Here is a 23,253-nt window from a genome sequence, read left to right as displayed (position 1 = left end):
AATTACACAAGGAAGCCACGAAGAATGGTGCGCATAAGCCCAAAAGACTAGAAATGGGCTCAAGAAGGAAGAATTGCTCTTAAAGAAGATATGGGCTTGGCATACCCAAGGCCCAAAACCCTTACCCAAACCCATTTTCTATAACCAAAACCGCCTCCATTCTCAGCCGTCAGATTGGATCCAACTCATCATCCTACGGTCGCTCATTCATAGAGCATCAAAATCTGAAGTCTCTGCCAAACACCACAGCGCCTAAATTCCAAGCCTTCAGATTAGATTGTAGTTGAATCCAACGTTCGCTTCTAGGCCTGTGCATCAAATCCCGATGATTCCGATCAACACTACAACACCTAACCTAATCTCGCACCGTAGACTTCGTTGTATTTTACATCCTACGGTCGCTACAAGCTGCTTCTTCCTTATCCGTCCGATCCACCTACCATCTCCATATCCAGCGGCTTCAGATCGCGGTACACCCATCTTGATACACCCGCCTAACACACTAATACTCGAACCCTATACCCTAAACCAAACAGCACCTAATCTCTTCTCCATCGACTCCATCTTCTTCTCCCCCATTCCTCTGCAGAAACACCCATTCCACCACCATCACCTCCACCTGCTACTTCCATCATCCATCGCTCCTGTCACCACCATTTCTACCACCAACTCCTCTGTCTCAATCACCTATACATCCCCCTACTCTCTAGCCATCTATTACATCAGCCCATCACCCCTCTTTCTCGCTGGAACCCTAGGCGTGAAGAGTTGATGAAATAGATGAGGCTATAGATTGAAATTGAGGGCAGAGAAGGATCGAGAGAGAAGAGAAGAGGCATGGGTCACCACCAATTCAGCGGATTTGGTGAGCAATTTCGGAATTGAAAATATCTAATTTTAATTTTAGGGTTTGTAAATTATTGGGGCTTTTGAAGTATAAATAGCTCATGGTGTAGAGGATGAAGGGTGTGCTTGGACTAGCCAAGTCTCCAATTAGGTTTAATTTAGTTTTTTAAAATTTCAATTTCTATCTCAGTAAAATTAGGGTTTAGTTTAATTTTAATTCTCAATTGTTTTTTCTTTTATTTCTGTTTGCTTTAAGTTTCAATGAAGTTTTTTTAGAATCAATTTAATTTTCAGAAATGTTTAATTTTAATTTCATGTTATATGTTAGGTCAGTTTAATTTTAATTGTTTTGATTTTGTGCAAATGTGATGTTAGTATCCTGTTTAGGTTTAATTCCATGTTTGAATCACTGTTATGTTTAGTGTTTAGTGTTTAGTTATGTTGTAATTTCTTTTTGTTGTTGTTTTAATTCACTGTTTAGGGTAATGAGTCATGTTTAGTGCCTGTTTAGGCTTAGTTTTGTGTTTAATCATGCCTTAAGTCACTGTTAGAGGTGGAATGTTAGGTTATAATTCTTGTAAATTGAGCTAATTGAGAAATGGAGGAATTTAGTGCTCATTAGCAAGCTTCTTCTCCTTCTATTCCATTTATGTATGCCCTGGAACATAGGCAGGCTAGAACCTCCACCTAGCTCCATTAGGGACAAGGATTTAACCAAAAACAGCCACTGCCTAGCATTTTTTCCTGCTCTTCTTTGTTATCTATCTGTTTTTGTGGCTTCTTATCACTGTTTTTATAGCTGTTTTTATAACTGTTTTGTGTGAATGTTAGGCTAAAGCCTTTGAAGCATTGGATTGATTGAGCAGTGGGGAGAAACTAGTGCTCACTAGTGACTGTGAGCAAGCTGGTTCTCTTCCCACTCTAGTAGTATGCCTAGGCTCACCTTCACCATCTCCCCTGCCCTTGGCTTAGGCCTTGGTTTACTTCCATTGTTCTTGTTTAGTTTCATTGCACTGTCACTTTTCCTCATTCCTTCACTGCCACTGTTTTACTTTCACTTGTCCTTCATTTTGTTTGCTATTTGCTCCTACTACTTGCTGTTGTTGTGCTGCTGTTGTGCACTGCTTTTGCTGCTGCTGAAGCCACCACTGCTGCTGCTGCTTCTTCTCCAGCCCAGCCTTGTCTGCTGCTGCTCCAAAGCTCACTTCAACACTGAGCCCAAGTTCAGATCATTTAAACCAAAGGCTAAAAGCCCAGGTTCAAAGCCCACTCACTGGTAATTCCAAAAGCTGAGCCCAATTCACAGTTGAACTGTTGAGCCCAAAGCTCAAATTAGTTCACTGAAACCAAGCCCATTTCATTTTACTTCAAAGGCCCAAGGCCTAAAGCACTTCATTATCAAACAAGCCTATAATCCAAAGGTACCCTAAGCCCAAAGCCCAAAAGGCTTCATAGTTAACCAACAACAAATTAGAGCCCAAAATAGCTAGAGAACTCCAAACACACCCAGTCTCTGTGGATCGACCCGTACTTGCACGAGGTACAACCGACGACCGTGCACTTGCGGTATTACTGTAGGCCCGTTTTTATTACGCTTAATTTTCACACACCTCCGGGACACACCAGTTCTGCTTCTTATTCTCCTCCCTGCTGTCCTCCCTATCTGATGTGGCAAGAGGATTTGTATAAATGCTAAAGCCACGTAAACTCTTTATCTCTTTCCTTCTTTTATTTTATTTCTCCTATGTCTTTTCTCTGAATCTTCATGTTCTTCCCCAAATCCCCTAATCTCTCTCTATCTCATCTCAACCATGCATTATTATTTCTTCATATAAATTCTAGTCTATAAGTTTGGTCTTCCTAAAGTAATTTAGAGATTTTCACAAGAAAATAATATTTCAATTGCATTAGTTAGTTTCCTTCTTTGAGATTGCCGGATTTGATGTTCTTGGTTGTTATGGTCTTGAGATTTCAATCTAATTAAAGAGAGATTGGTTATGGACGGATGAGAAAAAGAATGATCAAGAGGGTATGATTGAAAAGATATTCTTGCCAATGCATACTCTTATGAATCAGTTGACATAAGTAGTGATATGCACGGAATCATTAATCATTTGGTTGATTTGAGATTAAAAAGGAATAGAAAATAAAAAAATCAAGTATTCTGTTAGTACTTGTTACCTTTCTCTGATTGAATCAAAAATCTCGGAATTGATTTATAAGTTAAGGTTCTGAATTTATTTAATTGGATATGAAATTCTGGTCAGTTTTTCATATGTATTAGAACTTCAATTTATTAGGTCTTCAATTCATCTGGTGGGGTTTAAGTTATATTTTGTGTTTTGTGTCGCCATAGTGAATTTCAAAGATTAGAGATCTGTTTGTGGATGATAAATAGATGCCTACCCTAAGTTTAGCAAGTGTAAACTTGCCAGGATAAATCATGTGTTTTGATTGTTTCAACTAGAATCCAAGAACTTCATCTTACGTTTTGATAGTTTAGTTTTTGTTGAGAAAGATCATAAGTTATGATTGTGAAGACAGACAAAATTTATAGCTTATACCTACAACGTGTACGGCCGAAAATATAAACCCTCACTTGCATGAACTCAGGGAACATCAAGGAAAGATCTCCCATCATTCCACCTTGAACATGAGCATCAACAACTCCATAAGCTGCTAATTAAACATACACCAATATATGTTCCAATACCCCCTTTCCCTGACGTAGCTACGTCCAACTACATACCGAGAAATGTATTAATCATGATGAAAAAATTGAATAATATTTGAATTTAGCGTAGAAAGGATGCGTAGTTACTTACAACTAAAATCATTAAGGATCCTATGAAGAAAATGAAATAACCAAGTAAATTCCTTCGTCCTGTGTTTATCTTTGCCTCGTAATAGGTTAAAATTGCAAAAGCTCCAAGTACAAATGGTTGATAAACTATTATAAGAACCCTCGCTGGGTGGTATTTCTATGCCACAAAAGTGTTAAACATGAGCATAGAGATTCTACAGTTGTTGTGAGATTAACTGAATGTGTATTCATTGATAGACAAAGGTCTGATTTGTACAAACTTACTGTAGGGGCGAAATATCGCACAAGACCGATACAACTTCGTTCTAACCAAAACAACCTTAAGCACGAAGAGACAATAATTATCAAGAAATAAGGCGAAGAGTGATTACGCGACAATGCAGGAATGACGCGAATAACAGTTGCACGATAAAGACAATGTGATAGTCTCCAGAAGAAGCACGGCGGACTAAGTAGCATCGCGACAGATAGAGACAGTTCTCAAAAGCCCGGCGAATAAGACAAACTGAAATAAGATAAGTCAATTGTGATCATGCATGTGATTCATATTTGTCTTCTATTGATATATTTGCCTATATAAAGGTTCAAAAATGATAGAGAAAGAGAGAGAGAGTTCAGTTGATAAAAGAGCTAAGGAATTTACCTAGAGAGAAAATAAAGGAGCCATTAGAACTTAACTTCCATCCCATATTTCTCCATCGTTGTACACAAACTAATCTTGTAATCACTGTAAGAACATCACACGTCCAATACAAAGAGTTTGAGAAGATCATATTAGTGTCAAAGTGGTGAATAATATCATTAATGTCTGGTTTGATCCATATGACTTAAGCTTTGTGTTATTATCATTACAACGGTTGTAGTTGTTGAAAAAGCGGGGATCTAACCACCACACCCAATATTTCGTTTGACAATCTGAATAGACAAACTCCAATATACTTTCAAGAGAATCAACTAGACAGTTAGACTCAATTTAGAGAAAAGTATATCAAAGAGTTTTATATCTCTATCTCTCAATTCAATCTGCAATCAACAAATAGGAATTTACGAGCCCGATTGAATATAAGAGAAATCACTTGCATTTAACCTCCACAAACTATATACACTTGAGTCCCGTGCCTTCAAATAGATAATTAACCCGATTAAATGTAATATCGGCTGAAAAGTTACAAACAACTACGAAAATATAATGCTTTACAGAACCCACAATGTACACCAATAGAACTAATGTTAAGCTTTGGCACGTAAAAATTGCACCTAATGGCCCAAATTCATAAGGTATTTCTAAAATGGGGTAAGATTCACTTTAAAAGTGTGCCTAGTACCAATATTTGTCGAGTTTTAAAATGTGGGAATATAAATACCTTATGTTTTGGTTGACCTTGCACCGTTGCACAAATATCTCCAAAGGGTTAGAAATCACTTTTCTTGAAGTCAAATTTGCGGAAATTGTTTCCACTTTTGAAAAAAGATTTTGCTAGTTACTTCTAGTGAGAGGTGAATTTTGAATAGTATTTAAACAACTTACTTTTTTAAAATTGAATTCTACTGCCCAATCCGCTGGACCGATAAACTCGTTGAATTTTGTTCCTTGTGGCAGCCTTTGAAATTTTACCCCATTAGTTTGGAAGTTCTAAATGAACCGTGGTTTTTAAATGATGGAGTAACCGCCGACTTACAATGGATAGGTCCACCATGAATAAGCAAAGGTGCTGGTTATGGGACCCACCGTTATAAGCGGGTGGTTTCCCATGATTTGAAAACCAAGTTCAAATAGATTTTTTGAAACTTTTTAATTTTATTTTCGCTTAAGTGGCGATTTTGTTCCCCAGAATTAAGATCAATCATTCAAAAAAATGGGGTAAACTGATGAGTTCGGATATTAATGAACTCTATAAAAGAGTTATCTATGGGAACAATACTCTTACCAACCTATTAACAACAAATAGATCTACGCCAGGGAAGTCAGTTATGTGTCAAAAAAAATTAGTGCAAGAGGCCGTGGTTACATTTCTTGATAATGGGATCCGCGGACAACTAATGAGGGAGTTTGAAGACATTTGTGATTTTGTGTGGCGTTTTTTTTTTGTTTTTTTAATGAAGTGTGCCGTGTGTTGGTTCATTCTTTGTCTTGTAATTAAATCTCTTTTATTTATTTTCTTGGAAGTAAATTGTTGTACACTTGTACTCGTCAAGAAAAACAAAAGATAGAGAAGAAAACTAAAAGCAGACACCGGCTGAAACAACTAGTTTCTTCAGCATCGTCATCTACAACTAATATACGTATTTATGGACGGACGGAAGCAGGAGGGTAAATAATCGCACGTGGTAAACATGTCGTTAAGGGCAAATGTTACAACACTCAACCACCGCTTACCAGCTACTTGCAAGGCGTGTAAACGAAATTAGAACGACTGAAAATTCGTAATGCAAACGCATGCATATGATGAAACAACTGTGTTATACATGCATGTTTAATAGAGTCGACTATGTGGACTCAGCTCATCAAAAAAAGAAAAAAAGGCTTTTGTGGACTCTAAAAGTTAATTTCATTTCTTTATAAACCCATCGAGTTATTTGAGAAAAAATATCAGCTCATCTGGTACCGGCTGCATTACATTATATATACGTACACATCCAAAAATATATGACTAGCTAATAATATGTACTAATAAGAACTCCAACATGGAAAATAGCGACGTAATGCAAATGCATGCACATGATGCAGCAACCGCGTTATGTTTAGTAGAGTGCGACTGTGTGGACTCACCTCATCAAAAGTATTAAATAAAAGACTCTGTGGACGGGTAAAAGTTTCATTTCATTTCTTTATAAACCCGTAGAGTTATTCAGAAAAAAATATCAAACAAAATTTAAGAAATAAAAATGGAGAATCATAAGAAATGGGGTTTCATTGCAAATAATGAGATCGATTCAGCATCTGGTATTACGCTGAGAGGGGTTCTAAATTCTTTAATGGATTCTAGAAACCCTGAAGATGAAAGACAAACAATTACTCTTGCTCATGGTGATCCTTCTGCTTTTCCATGTTTTAGAACAACTCAAATAGCTGAAGATGCTATTGTTGATTCACTTCGTTCAGCTAAGTTTAATGGTTATTCACCTACTGTTGGTATTCTTCCTGCCAGAAGGTATACTTATAAGGGGTCATTCTGGACTTCCGTTTGGCTGTTATGGTTTGGTTGTCCTGCATCAGTTGTTTGCATACTTTCATTTGCATACATATATATATATATATATATATATATATATGTATATACATAGTTATTGTAGTGGTTAACTGTTCAACTCTTATTAACAGGTCTATAGCAGACTATCTATCTCGTGATCTTCCGTACAAGCTATCACCTGACGACGTTTTTCTCACGATTGGTTGCGAACAAGCAATCGAGATTGCATTGATGGTATTCAATCGACCTGGTGCTAACATATTGCTGCCTCGACCAGGTTATCCATATTTTGAGGCCTATGCTGGTTTTAGGCAGCTTGAATATCGACATTTTGATCTTTTATCAGAGAAGGGTTGGGAGGTCGACCTTGAAGCTGTAGAAGCTCTTGCTGATGAGAATACCGTTGGAATGGTTATAATCAACCCAGGAAACCCTTGTGGAAATGTCTACACGTATGAGCATTTGAAGAAGGTGAATAGCTAGTCACTCTATTGACTCTGAATTATAAGTTGTTATAGGAAAACATGGGTCATAATGTATAAATTTGGGAAAGAGTTCGAAAATTTATAAATTTGGGAAAATTTGTTTTTGGGGCTAAGTTCATAATCCCTAGATATATAATTTGCAAAAACTGCGATTATGAAAGTAGAAAAACGTGGAAATTTTAAGTTTGGAAAAAATTATTTTTGTGACTACTTTCGTAATCGTTTGATATTTAATTAACCAAACTATCAGTTATGAATATAGAAAAATTTGAATATTTTAAAGTTTGGAAAATTTATTTTTGGGGACTATTTTATAATCAGTAGATATTGTTTTAATTGCTACCGGTTGTTACCGTTGGTTGATAAAATGAAAGTAGAAAAATTCGAAAGTTTGCTAAAACCATTTATTATAAAAGTAGAAAAAATCGAAAAATTTAGGAAAGATTTATTTTTGGGATTACATTCATAATCAGTAGATAACTAATTTGCTAAAACTACTGATTATGAAGTAGAAAAATTCAAAAATTTTAAAGTTCGGGAAAATTTAATCTTGGGACTACTTTCATAATCGGTAGATATATCTAATCAGCCAAACTACCGAATTATCAAAGTAGAAAAATTCGAAACTTTTTAAATTTTGAAAGATTTGCTACTAGGACTACTTTCATAATCGGTAGATAATTACTAAAACTAACGATTATGAAAGTAGAAAAATTCAAAAATCTTAGAGTTTGGTAAAATTTATTTTTGGGGTGACTTCCATAATCGATAGATATATAACTTGACAAAACTAATAATTATGAAAGAAGAAAAATTTCATTTGGTGTTTATTGAACAATCAGCAGTAATTGAAATTGTAGAAAGTACCGAATGTACAATGATTTGAATAAAAGATTATTGAAAAAGAATTAAGAAAAAAAATTGAATAACTATTTTATAAAAGGGATAGGTAAAGTCTTGCTTCAAAATAAAAAAGGATAGGTAAAGTCTTGTTTCAAAATAAAAAAATTGTTTTTTAATTAAAAGTAAAGGCAAAATAAATATTTAAATTTATTATTTTTTAAAATAATAAATAACCAATTAATTATAATTACACTAATTTAACAACTAATACAATTAATTAACACTAATCAAACTAGATGGATAAAGAGTTTTTGACTTCAAAATGTCTCTACTTTTTTTTCTGTTGGGTTGGTTGCATAACCCCAAATTCTTTTTGAGTAGCCCTCAAAAATGCCAGGTTAATTAGCCTTAATAAAGGAAAAAAATGGGCTTATAATGTTAAGTAATTTTAATTGTTTCCATTGTATTGTATTAGGTTACCGAGACTGCAAAGAAACTCGGAATTATTGTAATCGCGGACGAAGTGTATGGCCATCTTTCATTTGCGAGTAATCCATTTGTGCCAATGGGAATTTTTGGGTCAATAGCTCCTGTCCTTACACTTGGGTCTTTATCAAAGAGATGGGCAGTACCTGGTTGGCGACTTGGTTGGCTTGTTGCCAATGATCCCAACGGCGTTCTTAAAGAGATAAAGGTATTAAGTTCTTACTCTATTCAACAATTTCCCTTTCCTGTTGTCTTATTGCTGATTGTTAAACTTAAAATTTTTTCCTGTTTTTCATCACATATCTCAGGTTGTTGACTCCATTATAAGCTGCCTCAATATCTCTGGGGACCCTGTAACTTTTATCCAGGTTTGCATCTTTCTTGTGTGTGTTTCCAAAACAGCGTTTACCTCTTGTTTTGCAGGTCTACGAGATTGGTGCTGTGACAAGGCCGCCACACTACTAATTTACCTCGTATTTGCATCTATAAACGATGTCATTGATTCTTTCAGGCGGCCATTCCTCTAATTATTGAAAAAACAACAGACGATTTTTTTAACAATGTTATTACTATCATGAGGAAATGTTCTGGGATATTATATGATCGAATTAAGGACATTGACTGCCTTACTTGTCCCCACAAACCAGAAGGATCCATGTTTGCGATGGTAGGTCGTGCGACTAGCTAGACTCATTGCTGGTGACAATTTGTTCTTCTGTAAATTTTGAATATGCTGATAATAATTTTAACTCATTCAGGTAAAGTTCAATTCAACTCTTATGGAAGACATAAACGATGATACAGATTTCTGTTTCAAATTAGCTAAAGAGGAATCCCTCATTATTCTGCCAGGTGAGAAAAAATCTATCTTATGAGTTTGCGGACAATTATTTAATGGTCGTAAGATTTTACCCGAGGACTCATTTAACTTACTCGCGCAATGAATTTTTCTTTAGGAACTGCCTTTGGACTGAAAAATTGGCTGCGTATAATGTTTGCTGTTGAACCAACTTCTCTGCAAGATGGTCTTCTGAGGTTAAAAGCTTTCTGCCAGCGACATGCCAAGAAATAAATATAGCTACAACTACCCAGTAATAGGAATGATATGTAGTTGGTGCAGATTGCTGTCCTATGCATTCTGTTAGTTAAGTTGTTGTAAGTGTCAAATAAAACCAAATAAAATAAAATATGTTTTTATTACATTGAGATTGAGCGTGCATCAATCACCAACCATTTAAGAGTGAAATATAAAGTAATTCATTCCATATATCAGGTACACCAGGCAAGCACCAATGCACACAATCTTGTGTAGAATTCGTAGCTGCACTTTTCTCTTCATCTATAGTTTTGTATTCCTTTTGATATATTGAAGGGTGTCCATCAGCTCGGTAATAAGTAAGTTTACTTATATTTAGATATAAAACTCGAGTCTTCATTTGCTGCAAAACATCTTCTAGTATTTTCGCCTTTGAAGGATACGTCTCTAGTGAGTAAGTTCGTCCAAAATTGGTTCGGTTACTCTGTTGCATTTTCCTCCTGTGTTCCATTTCCCTCCTCTGCAAATGTATTCACTAATTCAATCACTTAACCGCAGCTAGCATATATTTGTACATCCACAATGAAAATATGCAGAAAATATGTACAACATGATTATCTATATGGTAGGTATGCACGTACGGACTTTACCTGAAATGGCTAACCGACTTTAGTTTTCTTAGAATCAATATTCTTGTCGATCCATTTTCCCCATGTAGTAAGTGCTTTCTCATATGCTTTGAGTAAATCAAGTTTGGGGTATACATGATTACCTTCTTGGAAATAGTACCCTCTGCATATAACCAAACATTCATACTGTTGGTTAAACTTCAACATATAAGTCACTAACAAGCTGGTTATGACAAGATTAGGAAATTGATGTAATCCTAAGGGAATTAGAAGTCATCTAATTCTAAGAAAAGGAAAGACATGTAATAAGGTAATAGGACTAGGAAAAAGAATTCATAGTTTTATATATATGATCACCATAGTTGTGGTTGATCATATGAGCAAGATTAGAGCTTGTGTTTAGTTTTGAGAGATTTTCTAAACATCAATAAAGAGAGTTGTCTTTATATAATCTAAGTTTCATCTTGCAGTTGCCATTAATTGGTATCAGAGCTTGTTTCTGAGCCATGGAGAACGAAACCACCATTGTGGGTGCAAAACAGTTCACGCCACCATCAATACAAGTTCCAATCCTCAACACCACAAACTACACAGTATGGGCCATGAGAATGAAGGTACTGATGAAAATCTACAAAGTTTGGGAAACAATTGATCCTGGTACATTGGACCCAGACAAAAAAAATGTTGCCAGTGGATTACTCTTTCAAGCAATACCATAATGTCTTTTTCTACAAGTTGGTGAACAGGAAACTTCAAAGAAAATTTGGGATGCAATAAAGGCACGTAATCTCGGAGTTGATCGAGTTAAATAAGCCCGTCTGCAAACCTTAATGTCTGAATTTGAAAGAGTGAAGATGAAAGACACTGATACTATTGATAGCTTTGCAGGAAAGCTATCAGAGATAGCCTCAAAAGCTGCGTCACTTGGACAAACCATTGATGAAGATAAACTGGTAAAGAAGTTTCTCAATAGTTTACCAAGATCCAAGTATATTCATATCATAGCTTCTCTCGAACAAGTCTTAGATTTAAAGAAGACTAGCTATGAAGATATAATTGGAAGATTGAAAGCATATGAAGAGATAATCCTTGATGAAGAAAACAATGGAGAAACTCAAGGAAAACTCTTGTACACAAACTCTTACCAACAAAACTCTGCGACAATAGGAAGAGGTCGTGGAAGAGGTGGTAGAGTAAACAGAGGCCGAGGAAGGGGAGGAAGGTTTAACTCATAAGATAGAACAACAAGTCGGAATGATCAAAACCAAGAGAAAGAAAAGAAGGATAGATCAAACATTATTTGTTACAGATGTGATAAATCAGGACACTTCTCCTCTGTATGCCCTGAAAGAATACAAAAGATGGAAGAAGCAAACAAGAATGAAACAAGGGAAGCAGATACAACTCTTTTCATGCACGAAGTTGTATTCTTAAACGAAGGGAAACTAATACCAAAGAACTACGAATCAAGGGATAGAGAAGAAGGAATCTGGTATTTAGATAATGGAGCCAGCAATCACATGACTGGTAAAAGAAATTTCTAAAAATGATAAATACCTAGGAACACCTTTATTTTTTGACAGAAATAAAACTAATAGTTTTGAGCCTTTGCTTAGTAAGTCTTATGCTGCTCTTCAGGGGTGGAAGGCTAAACTTTTGTCTCAAGCTGGCAGAGCAGTCATTATAAAGTCTGCTCTAAGTGCCTATGCCAGCTATCAGATGCAATGCATCTCCTTTACTAAGACTGTGCTAGACAACTTTGATAAAATTCAACGTGAACTTTGGTGGAATAAGAAAGATGCTGCTAATGGGATCTATACCAAGGCTTGGGTAAGTATATGCACTAGACTTGAATCTGGGGGTTTAGGAATTAGAAATCCCCGTAAACAAAACTTATATATGTTAACTAGATTAGCCCGGAGATTGTTAAACAATCCTGATCATATGTGGGTTATAATATTAAAACATAAATACTTCCCTAAATCTAATTCTATGATATCTTCTAGAAAATATAATATCTCTTGGATTTGGAGGAGCATTAAGAAAGGTTTGGATATTGTTAATTCCAACTGTGAATGGCAGGTTAATAATGGTTCTCAGGTTAGCATTTGGTCTGACCATTGGTTGCCTAAACAAGATGTTTGCATTGTTCCTAAAGTAGTTGATAATGATTTACTCTCTACTATTAATCAACTTACTGATGGTCATGGAAACTTGAATGATAATATGATTAATAAATACATTCATTATTCTCTGCATAATAAAATTAAGTCTATAGCTTTAGATCCAATGATGCCTGATAGGATTAGATGGAAGCATGCAAATTCTGGTGAATGCACAATTAAATATGCTTATCATGTGATTTCTAGAACTAATAATAGTTGCAGTGAAAAACTTTTCTGGAAATCTCGGTGGAATATGGATTGTATTCCTAGAATTAAACTCTTTTGCTGGAAAATGGTTTCTAATGTTCTTCCTTTGGGTGAAAGAACCTATAAATATAATAACAATGCCTTTCCATGCTGCAGTCTGTGCAATAATAGTCAGTTAGAAGATGAATGTCATTTATTCCTGAATTGTAGCTTTACAAAATGTATTTAGTTTGCTCTTTCTTTGCCTAACATTATGAATATCAGACACAATAATGATATCAAACATTGGTTTTATACTTGCATAAATGATAATGAAACTAAAAAAGAAATATCTAGAATAGCTTACATACTTTGGTCGATTTGGAATTTTAGAAATGATGTTGTTTTCAGATTTGTTAAGGCAGATCCTTTAGTCTTAATTAATAAGATTCAAAAGGAATATACGAGCATTCCTAAAAGCAAGCTAGCCCTTAGGATCATAAACTAGGATGATTAAGTTTTGAAGACTCAACACATTATGATTGGACTGTCCATTTTGATGCTTCTTTCAAAGAAAATAATAACACTTTGTGATATGCTATATCTCTTTCTGATGCAATGGGTGCCTACAGTGCAATCAGAGCAGGATCGGGCTGGGCAGCCAGCGCCCTAGATGCTGAAGCAATGGCATTTCTTCAAGCTCTCAAATAGATATAAGATAAGAAGTTTAGCACATGTGAGTTTATAAACGACTGCAAAAACCTTATGATAATCATCAATGGAGATAATACTTACCAACCTCATTGGAGAGAGCTAAGAAATATCAAGAAATGCAAAGACCTTTTTAATACTTTTAGTAATGTTTGCTTTAAATTTAGAAGTAGGAAATTTTTGTCTTCAGTATATAAGTTAGCTAAGGAAGCTAGGACTTTAAGCATGAAGAATTTCTCTTCGGATCTTATAGATAATGCTGTTAAGATGCAAATTTTGGATTCAAAGTCATTTTTCTACCTATCTTAAATCTTGTAATTCCTGCTTCTAGTTAATAAAATCGGCTTTTTTTATTAAAAAAAAAAAAAAACTCATTTTTCTACCTTGCCTTGAACCAATATATTGATGGAAAAATAATTTTTATGAGCTGGGCTGGGCCTGTTTTAGGAAAGGTTTGATAGGGCAAGTCTCTCCGGGTTACGAAATATTTTTAGTGAAAAATACTAGAACCCCCTACTATATGGGTTCAATATATAGAAGCCCCACTAAATGGATCCTCCCCTATCAACTCCATACTTTCACTTTTTAATATTTCTAGGCCCAAAACTTTAGATTTAAGGGCTTGGTAATAAAGTTTAGGGTTTGGGAGAAATTCGTAATACCAAAAATGCCCTTTACTATATATACCTAATGAAATAGGCTATAGGTTTCACTTTCCAGATTCATTTTCATTTTCACTTTCATTTTCACTTTCTCTTAAGTATTCATTTTCATTGCAGTAGAATAAACGAATCCGAGAGAAAATTTCAATCAACTAATCTGCAGATTCAACTCAGATTCATCAACAAGCTAATTATACAGGTAAGTATCCTCTTCTCTTTGTGATGATGCTTCGGTTTAGAGATTTTAGTTGATTTATTTTGGATTCAAATTTCAGAAAAGTATTTCAAAACCTAAATCTTCAGATGCTTTTCAATCGACTTATCTGAATCGACATCAGAGCTTAGATTCACCATCATCTACTTACTCTGGTTGTTTTGATGTAGAATTTTCGGAAAAAAATTGAACAAAAATTTCCGATCTGTTCATCGTCAAAATCGTTGTATACCTCTATTTCTATCTTCGATCTAATAACTGATTTGAGATTCGATATCAGTAAATCATCCTCTCTATTACCCATAGATTTGATTTGAATTTTTTTCACTTTTAGTTTTTGATTTTCATTTATACATGATAGATTACATGAAATGGTGTAGGAATTTAGTTGAGGTGAAGGATTTAGAGAAGGATTTTTGAGCTGGTGGTGGTGCTGGAGCTGTAGGTAGTATGAGTGGTGAATAAATAAGTAAATTGAATCCAGGAACGAATTTGTTTGTTATTGTTGATGTTTTTATTTGTTGTTGTTTACATTTCAATTTGAAAATGTCTGTGAAATGAACTCATAATGTGATTTCATCTATTCTTTGAGGCGATACAAACTTAAAACCTCTAGTTCAAGTATTTAGATATAAAATCTACTGGTAATATCACAAGATCGGCTTTGATTACTTGTTTCTGACTCAGATTCGACTCATTATGCTGTGTTAGAAACTCAGTTGAATGAGAAACTGTTCAATGACGATATTCGTAAGGGGTCTGTGGTTCAATTATTTGATTACATGAGTCATACTATTCAGAATCGGAAGTAAGTTTATTTAAATTTCGATCTAATTTTAGGTTTAGTTTCAATTTTTTGGTATTGCGAATCTTTGAAATGATTCTCAGTTCAGATTATTAGTAGGTTTAATCTGATATTGGTGTTGGTTAAACTAGAAATTATACTGTGTTATTGTGTTTATCAGCTAAGAATATAGATTTTGTGGTGTGTGTGCCTGCCGTTTGATATGGATTACTAAGCACTTATATCTATGAATACTCTGTTGAATGCTTGGTGAACTATTAAGCAAGTTGGATCCAAACAGTTACAGGGTATCCGTAAAGGTCTACGTGGTGATTCTGTTGTATTGATGGGAAAGAACACTATGATGTGAGCAAGGAGTCTCGTCATGTAAGTGAATCCAGTATCCTTGTACATAGTTAAGTTTTTATTTTCGTACTCGTGGTCTCAGGATAATTTTGTTTGTTGCAGTCTGGAGAAGATCCACTTGTCCCGTGTTTTGTTGATTTTATCAATCCTGCACAGGCAGCAACTGTGTTGGACACCTTACAAGGTGAAAAAAAAAAGCTTACTCTTCTTCTTTCTTCACTTTATGTGAAACTTAGCACCATCTGTATACACAAATTCATTTTACCTTGTCTCCTTACTACTTCTTATCATGCTACAATAAGCAGTAAGTATACTGGATTGATGTCTAAATAATTTTATATACCATTTACCATAAACAACCTATTTGCTGCAATGTGCTTAGTATGGTATGACTGCAAAAGCATTGGAAACAAAGAAATAAATACAACTGAAGCTTCGTCATTTGTGCCTCTATATGCTGAAAATATTGCAACAAATGTTTTTGACATCCCTGAGTTTTGCTTTCAGCGACTGTGCTCTGCTAATCTCTGTTTCTGCCTTAAGGGGTTTTGCTCTAGAAGCTGGGGACTTGCCGAAGTTTAATCAGGTTGGTTATTGTCTTCTTTTGTAAGTTATCTGACTTTTTTTGGATGTGTAACTATTAGTTACACATGCTAATTAGATGTGTAACTTCTAGGTACACAAGCTAAATGGATGTGTAACTAAGAGTTACACATGCTAATTAGATGTGTAACTTATAGATACACGTTCTAATTGAATTACTAGTTAGTTAGATGTGTAACTTATAGATACACGTTCTGATTGGAGCAGCAATGGTTGAGGCTATGGGGGAGCAGCAATGGTTGATTAGATGTGTAATTTCTAGTTACACATGCTAAATAGATGTGTAATTTCTAGTTACACATGCTAATTAGATGTGTAACCTTTACTTACACATACTTTGCTTTAGGTAACTTAGGCTTGCAAGTTCATGATGAATGACATATTCCATATACAGGTGTAACTCCTAGTTACACAAGCCAGATGCATGTGTATCTCCTAGTTACACATGTTATATGCATGTGTAACTCTCAGTTACACAATTCAGATGCATGTGTAACTACTAGTTACACTAGTCAGATGCTTGTGAAACTGAATATACATTGGTGTATGTACTGTTCATTTTGATCTTATAAATATTGATTGCTTGTTGTTATATTTCAGGTTTCAGATAACTTCATAAAAGCTAATTGCTTAAACGTGGTAATGGTCTCGCTGGAACTGGAGTTGACGCTGAATACACAAGTCAGATGCATGTGTAGCTCTCAATTACACTAGATAGACACATATGTAACTCTCAATTACATTAGACAGATGTGTGTGTAAATTCTAGTTACACATGCTAAAAAATTGTTGTTAATGAATATTAAAGTAATACATGTATTTTTTTTGTGTTCTATTTTTGATGTCTATTTTCTGCATATATATACAAGTGTAACTTTGCATTACACATGTCGTAAGGATGTGTAACTTTTGGTTACACTTGCCATATGCATGTGTAACTTCTATTTACACATTCGCAATGTACTTTAATAATTTCGGGCCTAGATTTAATAATTTCGGGCCTAGATTTAAATTTTATTTAATTATGGGCTTGACAATATGCATAAGGCTATCAAGGTCTTTTAATAATTTGGGGTCTAGATTTAAACTTCTTTTAATTAAGGACCTCATATTATGGGTTATCCATGGGTTGGGCCGGAGCCTAATTTCCCCATATTTTTATCCGTCCGGCATAAGAATAAAGAAAAGCGAAATTTCATTTTCTGAAACTGTCAAAAAGAAATTCTCACTTCACTCTCTGCAAATGAAATGATGAACAAATTTCTTATTCATTACGATATGGTCCAGATTAGGTTAGTTTTGATTAAGTCAATCTTATTCAATTTCAAAATGTAAACTTGGATTCAAAGTACTAGGGTTCTAAGTCCCAGAACTCAAATATCCAGAAGAGAAATTGGATTCAAGTTAAGAATCCAGCAGAATGTAAGTTAATTTGTGGATTTCAGTAATTCTTCTCATTTTTCACTAACATGCTGCTGGATTTCAAAATTGAACACTGTTTCTGTGTGGCCCAATTTGCAGACTAGAGACAAGTGAGTGGAATATCCAACATTAGAACGTATACTGGATCTGAAAACTGCCATCTCTCAAGGTATATTTCTTGTTATGATGTCGTCTATGTTCGAGTATTGTTACAATGATATAAGCCAGCCAGCCAGAACTGCATTGTTAATTTGGGTATTTGCAATGATATAGTATTAGTGAAGTAGAAATGTGTCTTTAATTTTGCGTTGAATGAATGAGTCATAGTACAGTATGTTTAGATAGCAACACCGACGTCATTGACAAGTCTAGAACGAACTTAGTATTGCTGCCAAGTCAATACACACATACTTGAAGGCTTAGATTGATTGATAATATCTATCCAACCAACTAATGGAAATTGAGTTACAAATTGTATTTATCAATCTAAGCCTTCAAGTATGTGTGTCTTGACTATTTCCAATCAATAGAATTTTGGAGGGTTTTAAAAAAGGACAAGGCGTAATGCTGCCAAGTTAGTTGGTTTAGGGAAGGCTCAACCAGAAAGAACTTCTGGATGATTTATTCTGACAAGTACAATTCTAGGCAGATAAGAGCAACTAAGTACGCTTTTTCTAGAACGTGGCACTTGAGGTACTAAAGCAAGGCCAAATCTATCTCTGGGTCCTAGTGAGTCATTTAGGAGATACTAGAGAGTGTTATTTTGAGTAGTCCAAGTAGCCGTCAGTGAATGACAATTATATATATGCGAGGTAAGTGTTAGCAGTTGTAGGACTTGCATAAAAGGTAGGTATATCTTCAGGAGATTACGCACTTGAAAAAGGTGTGATTTTTCTTGGAAAAAAGAGTGCATTTTGCCAATACCCGCAAGAAAGGTGCTTACGGAAAGATGTATACATTGCTCATGTACTCGATAAAGATGAGCATCTGCCTGAATGTCATTTCAATGTACTCTGGTTTCAATAGTTAAGGGACTGGGAATAAGATTTTTAAATTTCTGGGTGGAAGACTCACAAGTTAGAAGTCACTTCTTCTAGGAACCAAAGTCTAGTTTGACTGCTTTAACTAGTCAAAAGCAACTCCAACAAAAATAGGACTAATTTGTGAATTAGTCACGGGACTTTCCTTCATCAACTAACGAAGAAACTTTTTTACATATTTCACCTACTCGCATTATGCGTTGTTTAATCTAATTCAACAATAAGTAAACTAACTGTGAATAATTCAGTTGGTTAGAAACTCGACACTTGGTCTAGGTGTTGTTACTTTATTTTGTGATTGGTAGTCAAGTGCTTTCGCACACCTCTGCAATGCATAATAAGAACCAAAGGCACTGGTAGAAGTTTCTATTGTGAGGTTGATTTATTAGTAATGTGAAACAGTAGATAAGAAGTCATGAATGAGAAAATCTAGGTTTGTAGGTCGGCTGTGGGCATTACCTTCATGCATAACTTCCATATCAAGGTTAATTTGTTGACTTTAACAAAGAAAATGAGGAACACTTTAAGAATACTCTTATTATGGTGGCGGATGTTGTATTAATAGGGAATGTCACATAATTCTGCCTACCAGATTTTCACTCACTCGCACTCTCTATCTATCTTTCCGGCTCTCTCTACCACCATGTCTGCTAGAAAAATCAGGTGATGCTGATCATCAATCTCACCAAGGAATGTTAGAGATTAAAACGTTACTTAAAGTACTTGTTGAATCTCAGTTAAATACTCAAAACCAGATATTAGATATTTTACAAGGCATTGGTGATGCAGGTAATAATTATAAAAAGGATGATCATAAAGGTTTACAAAACCCGTCATCATCCGACTGTCATGAGCTGCAAGGTGTATGAAATATATGTATCGGTCATTTGATAGCGTCGAATTAGTTTCTATGTTTCTATATCTGTGATCTGATCAGCCTTGTCTTGTTTTTTTAGCTAGGATATTGCCACCGAAAGCATTATTGATACCAGAAGAAGATACAGCGAAAGTTGCAGAAAACGTGAAAAACACACCATCCCTAGTGTTTGGGGAGATCACAGGGGTGTTACCTAAGGATGATCGTAATGTACACTATCAGCAGCGCTCGTATGATCATCAACTTGGTGAATTCAAAGGAAATCATACAACCTTGGAACAGAACCTTCAATATAGTAAGCTGATTCCATTCTAATAACTTGATGACAAATATATTTTACATTAGAGTTTAATACATTGGAATTTTTTCTAATATTTATTGTTTTGTCAGAAGGTGAGAAGGTGATGAGTAAAAAGTATGTTTTGAATGGATACAAGCAGCTGTACTTTGCAGCATATAATGGTGACTGGGAAAAGGCTAGTAAGTTTTTCGAGAATAATCCACAAGCAATTGGAGAAGTGGTCACAGAAGAACAAGAAACAGCACTGCATATAGCCGCACACAGGAATCACTTGGTGTTTATAGAGGAGATTGTGAGATGCATGCCACCTGAAGTACTGGAATATAAAACAAGATATACTAAATCTACAGCACTTCACTTCGCTGTCATGCATGGAAACCTAAAAGCAGCTGAGGTGATGTATAAGAAGAATCAAAAGTTGACGCAGATACAGGATGGTGATGGACTGGTACCCCTTGCATATGCTCTTGTGTGTGCTACAGGTGCACAAGAAGAGATGGTTAAGTACCTTTACCCTATAACTAGAGAAGATGACCCAAGTCCTTTCTCGGGTCACTGTGGAGGGTTTTACGGTATGTATTCAAAAAACCAGTGAATACAAAATTGATTTATGAGAACCAACTTATTATCATGTGCTTCCCAGGTGCTATCTCAGCACCCTTCTATGATATGAATTTAATCTTTCCAGGATAAGTAGTTTCATAGGACTTGTATTTACCAAAAACTAAATGTCATATTTGTAGATTTTGCGTCATCTCTTGTTGAACGATTTCCAGGATTGGTTAGTACGAAGTCGAAGTGGTCTAAGGAATATGGAGTCGAGGTACTTGTTGAGAAGCCGTTTACATTCTTTAGTGGAGCTAAGCTAACATGGTGGGAACGTTACATCTATCCATGTCAGTTAGTTCGTTACCTTAATAAGTTTTACATTCCAGGAACAAAGTCGTTAATTGCTCATGAATGTTTTCTTTCCTTATTCATTTAAATACATATGTGGGTATCTGTTCCAGTAATTCAAGTGGACATGGATGCTGCACGTGGCCATGACAGCCAAGTAGATGAGAAGAACCCTTGGGGAATAGATGAAGGGAACAAAAGAGTAAAGGGTAAGTATTCAGAGAGGACTGAATCAGACGAAGAAAACCCTTCACAAAGCATAACAGGAGATGCGGGGAACTCTTCAAAGGCCTCAGAAGGAGATGAAGAGGATCTTTTGGAGAGCTCAGAAGTATCAACTAGTAAAGACCCGTCAATAATCAAGTTCATCTCAGTCTTCTACATGCCTTACTTAATGAGAGGTTTTTCTTTCCCTTGAGATAACTTCCGTAGTTTGTTTAAATCTTTTTTAAAAATTTCCTGTACGTTTTCAAGTGATTTAGTTAGTGAAGTGCCATGCATTAATCTGATGGCATTTAGGCTGTCTAGTTGTCATTCATCCTTTAGAAATCGTAAATGTAGGTTCTAATTTTATGGTTACTTGATTTTGATTGTTATTAGTGCCTCATATCTAACAATTGTACAACAAGAAGTTGATGCATAAACAAGCCGTAGCATTGGTCCAAAATATGTTAAGGCAACTGGATAAAACAATGAATAGGAAAGAGATAAAAGATTTTTTTGACAGTTCTACCGCCATAAAGACGGCTATAAAGCTTGGATCCACAGAGTTTATAGTGGCGTCTCTTGAAAAATTCAGTTACCTTATTACACATGAAATGTCGGGGCAAACAATGGCTCAAATGGCTGTTGAAGAACGAAATGATACTATTTTATTTACTTGTGTGAAACTACTGATGTTATGGGGATTAAAATGGATCTAGTTTCTAAAATTGATAAAAGTTATAGCACTATCTTGCACTATGCCGCAAAGTTGGCACCTTCGGCTAAACTCAATTTGGTGTCCGGAGCAGCTCTACAGATGCAACGGGAATTACAGTGGTTTTAGGTATGTTGCCAAATTTTAATCTCAGCGACAACCACAGAACATTTTTTCGTGTAAAGCATGTAGAAGTAAGGGAAATTTTTCAGTTCATTTAGTTCAATACTTTATTTTGATGGGTATCTAATTTTTTTTAGTGTGTGGAAAGTATTCTGCGCAAGAAACATAGGCTCAAGACGAACATAGATGGAGATACAGCCCAACATATATTTACCGGGGAACATAAAGGTCTGGTGGAGAAAGGCGAGAAATGGATGAAGGACACATCTGGATCTTGCATGGTAGTAGCTGCCCTCATTGCTACCGTAACCTTTCAAACTGCTTTCACTGTCCCCGGAGGTTATGTTAGTGATATTAACAGCAGCAAAAATGGCTCCCCAGTTTTTCTGGAAACAACATCATTTACGGTTTTTGTGGTGGCAGATGCTTTAGCTCTGTTCTCTTTTGTCACGTCAGTACTTATGTTTTTTGCTATATACACGTCACGATATGCAGAAGAAGAGTTCTACAAGTCCTTGCCACGAAAAGTGATTATAGGTCTTGGAACGCTGTTCATATCTTGGAGGTAGATTTGCCTGGGCACTGATTCCTATATCACTGTTCAGCTGTGTTCCCGTGTTCTTGTTTGCATTGTTGCAGTTACCATTATTTGTTGAAATTGTTCGGTCTGCTTATTGGGGTTGCCTCTTTTTGAAACATAGATATATCCACCGCACAGGCAATCGGTATAATGCTAAAAGGAAAGGTAAATGAGCTTTAAATCAGGTTGTGCAGGCTGCAAAAGATTTGGAGGTGTAATGAATGGAGTTACTCCCTAGCTGATTTGGTTGTACACCTTGGCGCATTTTACTTCACCGCATTTAGTTTCTTGATGAAAATGCATTTGATTTCTTGATCTTGTATTTTACTCCTGAACATTTGCAATTTGATGTATCCATGTTAATGAAAACCAATTTGTTATACTAGGTTTGTTAATGTCATGTAAATATATGCTGGTGCATTTCATCGAATGGTAGATCCTATTGGTGGATTTCTAAAGCCTTAGAACTGAGCCGTTTAATGTTGATTGTTTACCTCTTTGTTCCTAGGCTATAGTTGTATAGTTCATGAAGAATCTTTTTTTCTTCTTTTTTCTGATCGGTAAAGATCTTGGTGCTCGTGAGTTTCGAAGTCAAATCACAGGTACCATCATCCAGTGACTGTACGAGGTGGTCCCACAAAAACGCTCTGCGAATCCGGCGACCACTGAGTTAACTCAGTTCTTTTAATTTTATAGTTCTCATGATTCTGTTACTTTTTTCAAATATTAATTGTTTATGATTAAGCATTAGACTATGATTTTTATCTTGATGTCCTTTGTCTACTACTCACTCCTCTTCTCTATTTGCTTTTTTCTCCTTACGGAGTGATTTTTTTTTGCAGGGCCTCATATATTCATCGCATCATGGGGGCATCCAATTTTGGACTTCAGTCTCAACAATTTTCCTTCTTCTTACAATCTGGAGATTATTGAGTCAAGTTTCATCAATTCAGTATGCAGCAGTATTTCCAAACATCTTAATCAAGATGGAAAATTACAGTATTTACCAGTATTATGATATCTATCATGTTTATGATTTAAATGATAACTTCAAAGATATCCA

At 35.4% G+C, this 23,253-nt stretch overlaps 2 protein-coding genes across 2 annotated transcripts; both read left to right on the top strand.

Annotated features, from left to right (window-relative positions):
* The first annotated feature begins 6,556 nt into the window (after positions 1 to 6,556).
* LOC113335631 (probable aminotransferase TAT2) lies at positions 6,557 to 9,898 on the top strand. Its single transcript, XM_026581658.1, has 7 exons — positions 6,557 to 6,822; positions 6,993 to 7,332; positions 8,665 to 8,883; positions 8,984 to 9,043; positions 9,187 to 9,342; positions 9,434 to 9,527; positions 9,632 to 9,898. The coding sequence occupies exons 1-7, from the start codon at positions 6,557 to 6,559 to the stop codon at positions 9,745 to 9,747; spliced, it is 1,251 nt and encodes a 416-aa protein (XP_026437443.1). The 3' UTR covers positions 9,748 to 9,898.
* Positions 9,899 to 11,021: 1,123 nt separating this feature from the next.
* LOC113335599 lies at positions 11,022 to 22,570 on the top strand. The gene is made up of 12 exons (XM_026581623.1): positions 11,022 to 11,078; positions 11,979 to 12,170; positions 12,423 to 12,669; positions 14,966 to 15,086; positions 15,936 to 16,014; positions 16,217 to 16,282; positions 19,231 to 19,354; positions 19,450 to 19,665; positions 19,761 to 20,243; positions 20,415 to 20,567; positions 20,682 to 21,616; positions 21,748 to 22,570. Exons 1-11 carry the CDS (start codon positions 11,022 to 11,024, stop codon positions 20,984 to 20,986), a joined length of 2,043 nt encoding a protein of 680 aa, XP_026437408.1. The 3' UTR covers positions 20,987 to 21,616; positions 21,748 to 22,570.
* The last annotated feature ends 683 nt before the right edge of the window (positions 22,571 to 23,253 follow it).

This window comes from Papaver somniferum, unplaced genomic scaffold, assembly GCF_003573695.1.
Source record: "Papaver somniferum cultivar HN1 unplaced genomic scaffold, ASM357369v1 unplaced-scaffold_15, whole genome shotgun sequence".
NCBI classification, from domain to species: Eukaryota; Viridiplantae; Streptophyta; class Magnoliopsida; order Ranunculales; family Papaveraceae; genus Papaver; species Papaver somniferum.
The sequence above is the reverse complement of the archived record's forward strand: the minus strand, read 5'-3'. Positions and strand labels throughout refer to the sequence as shown.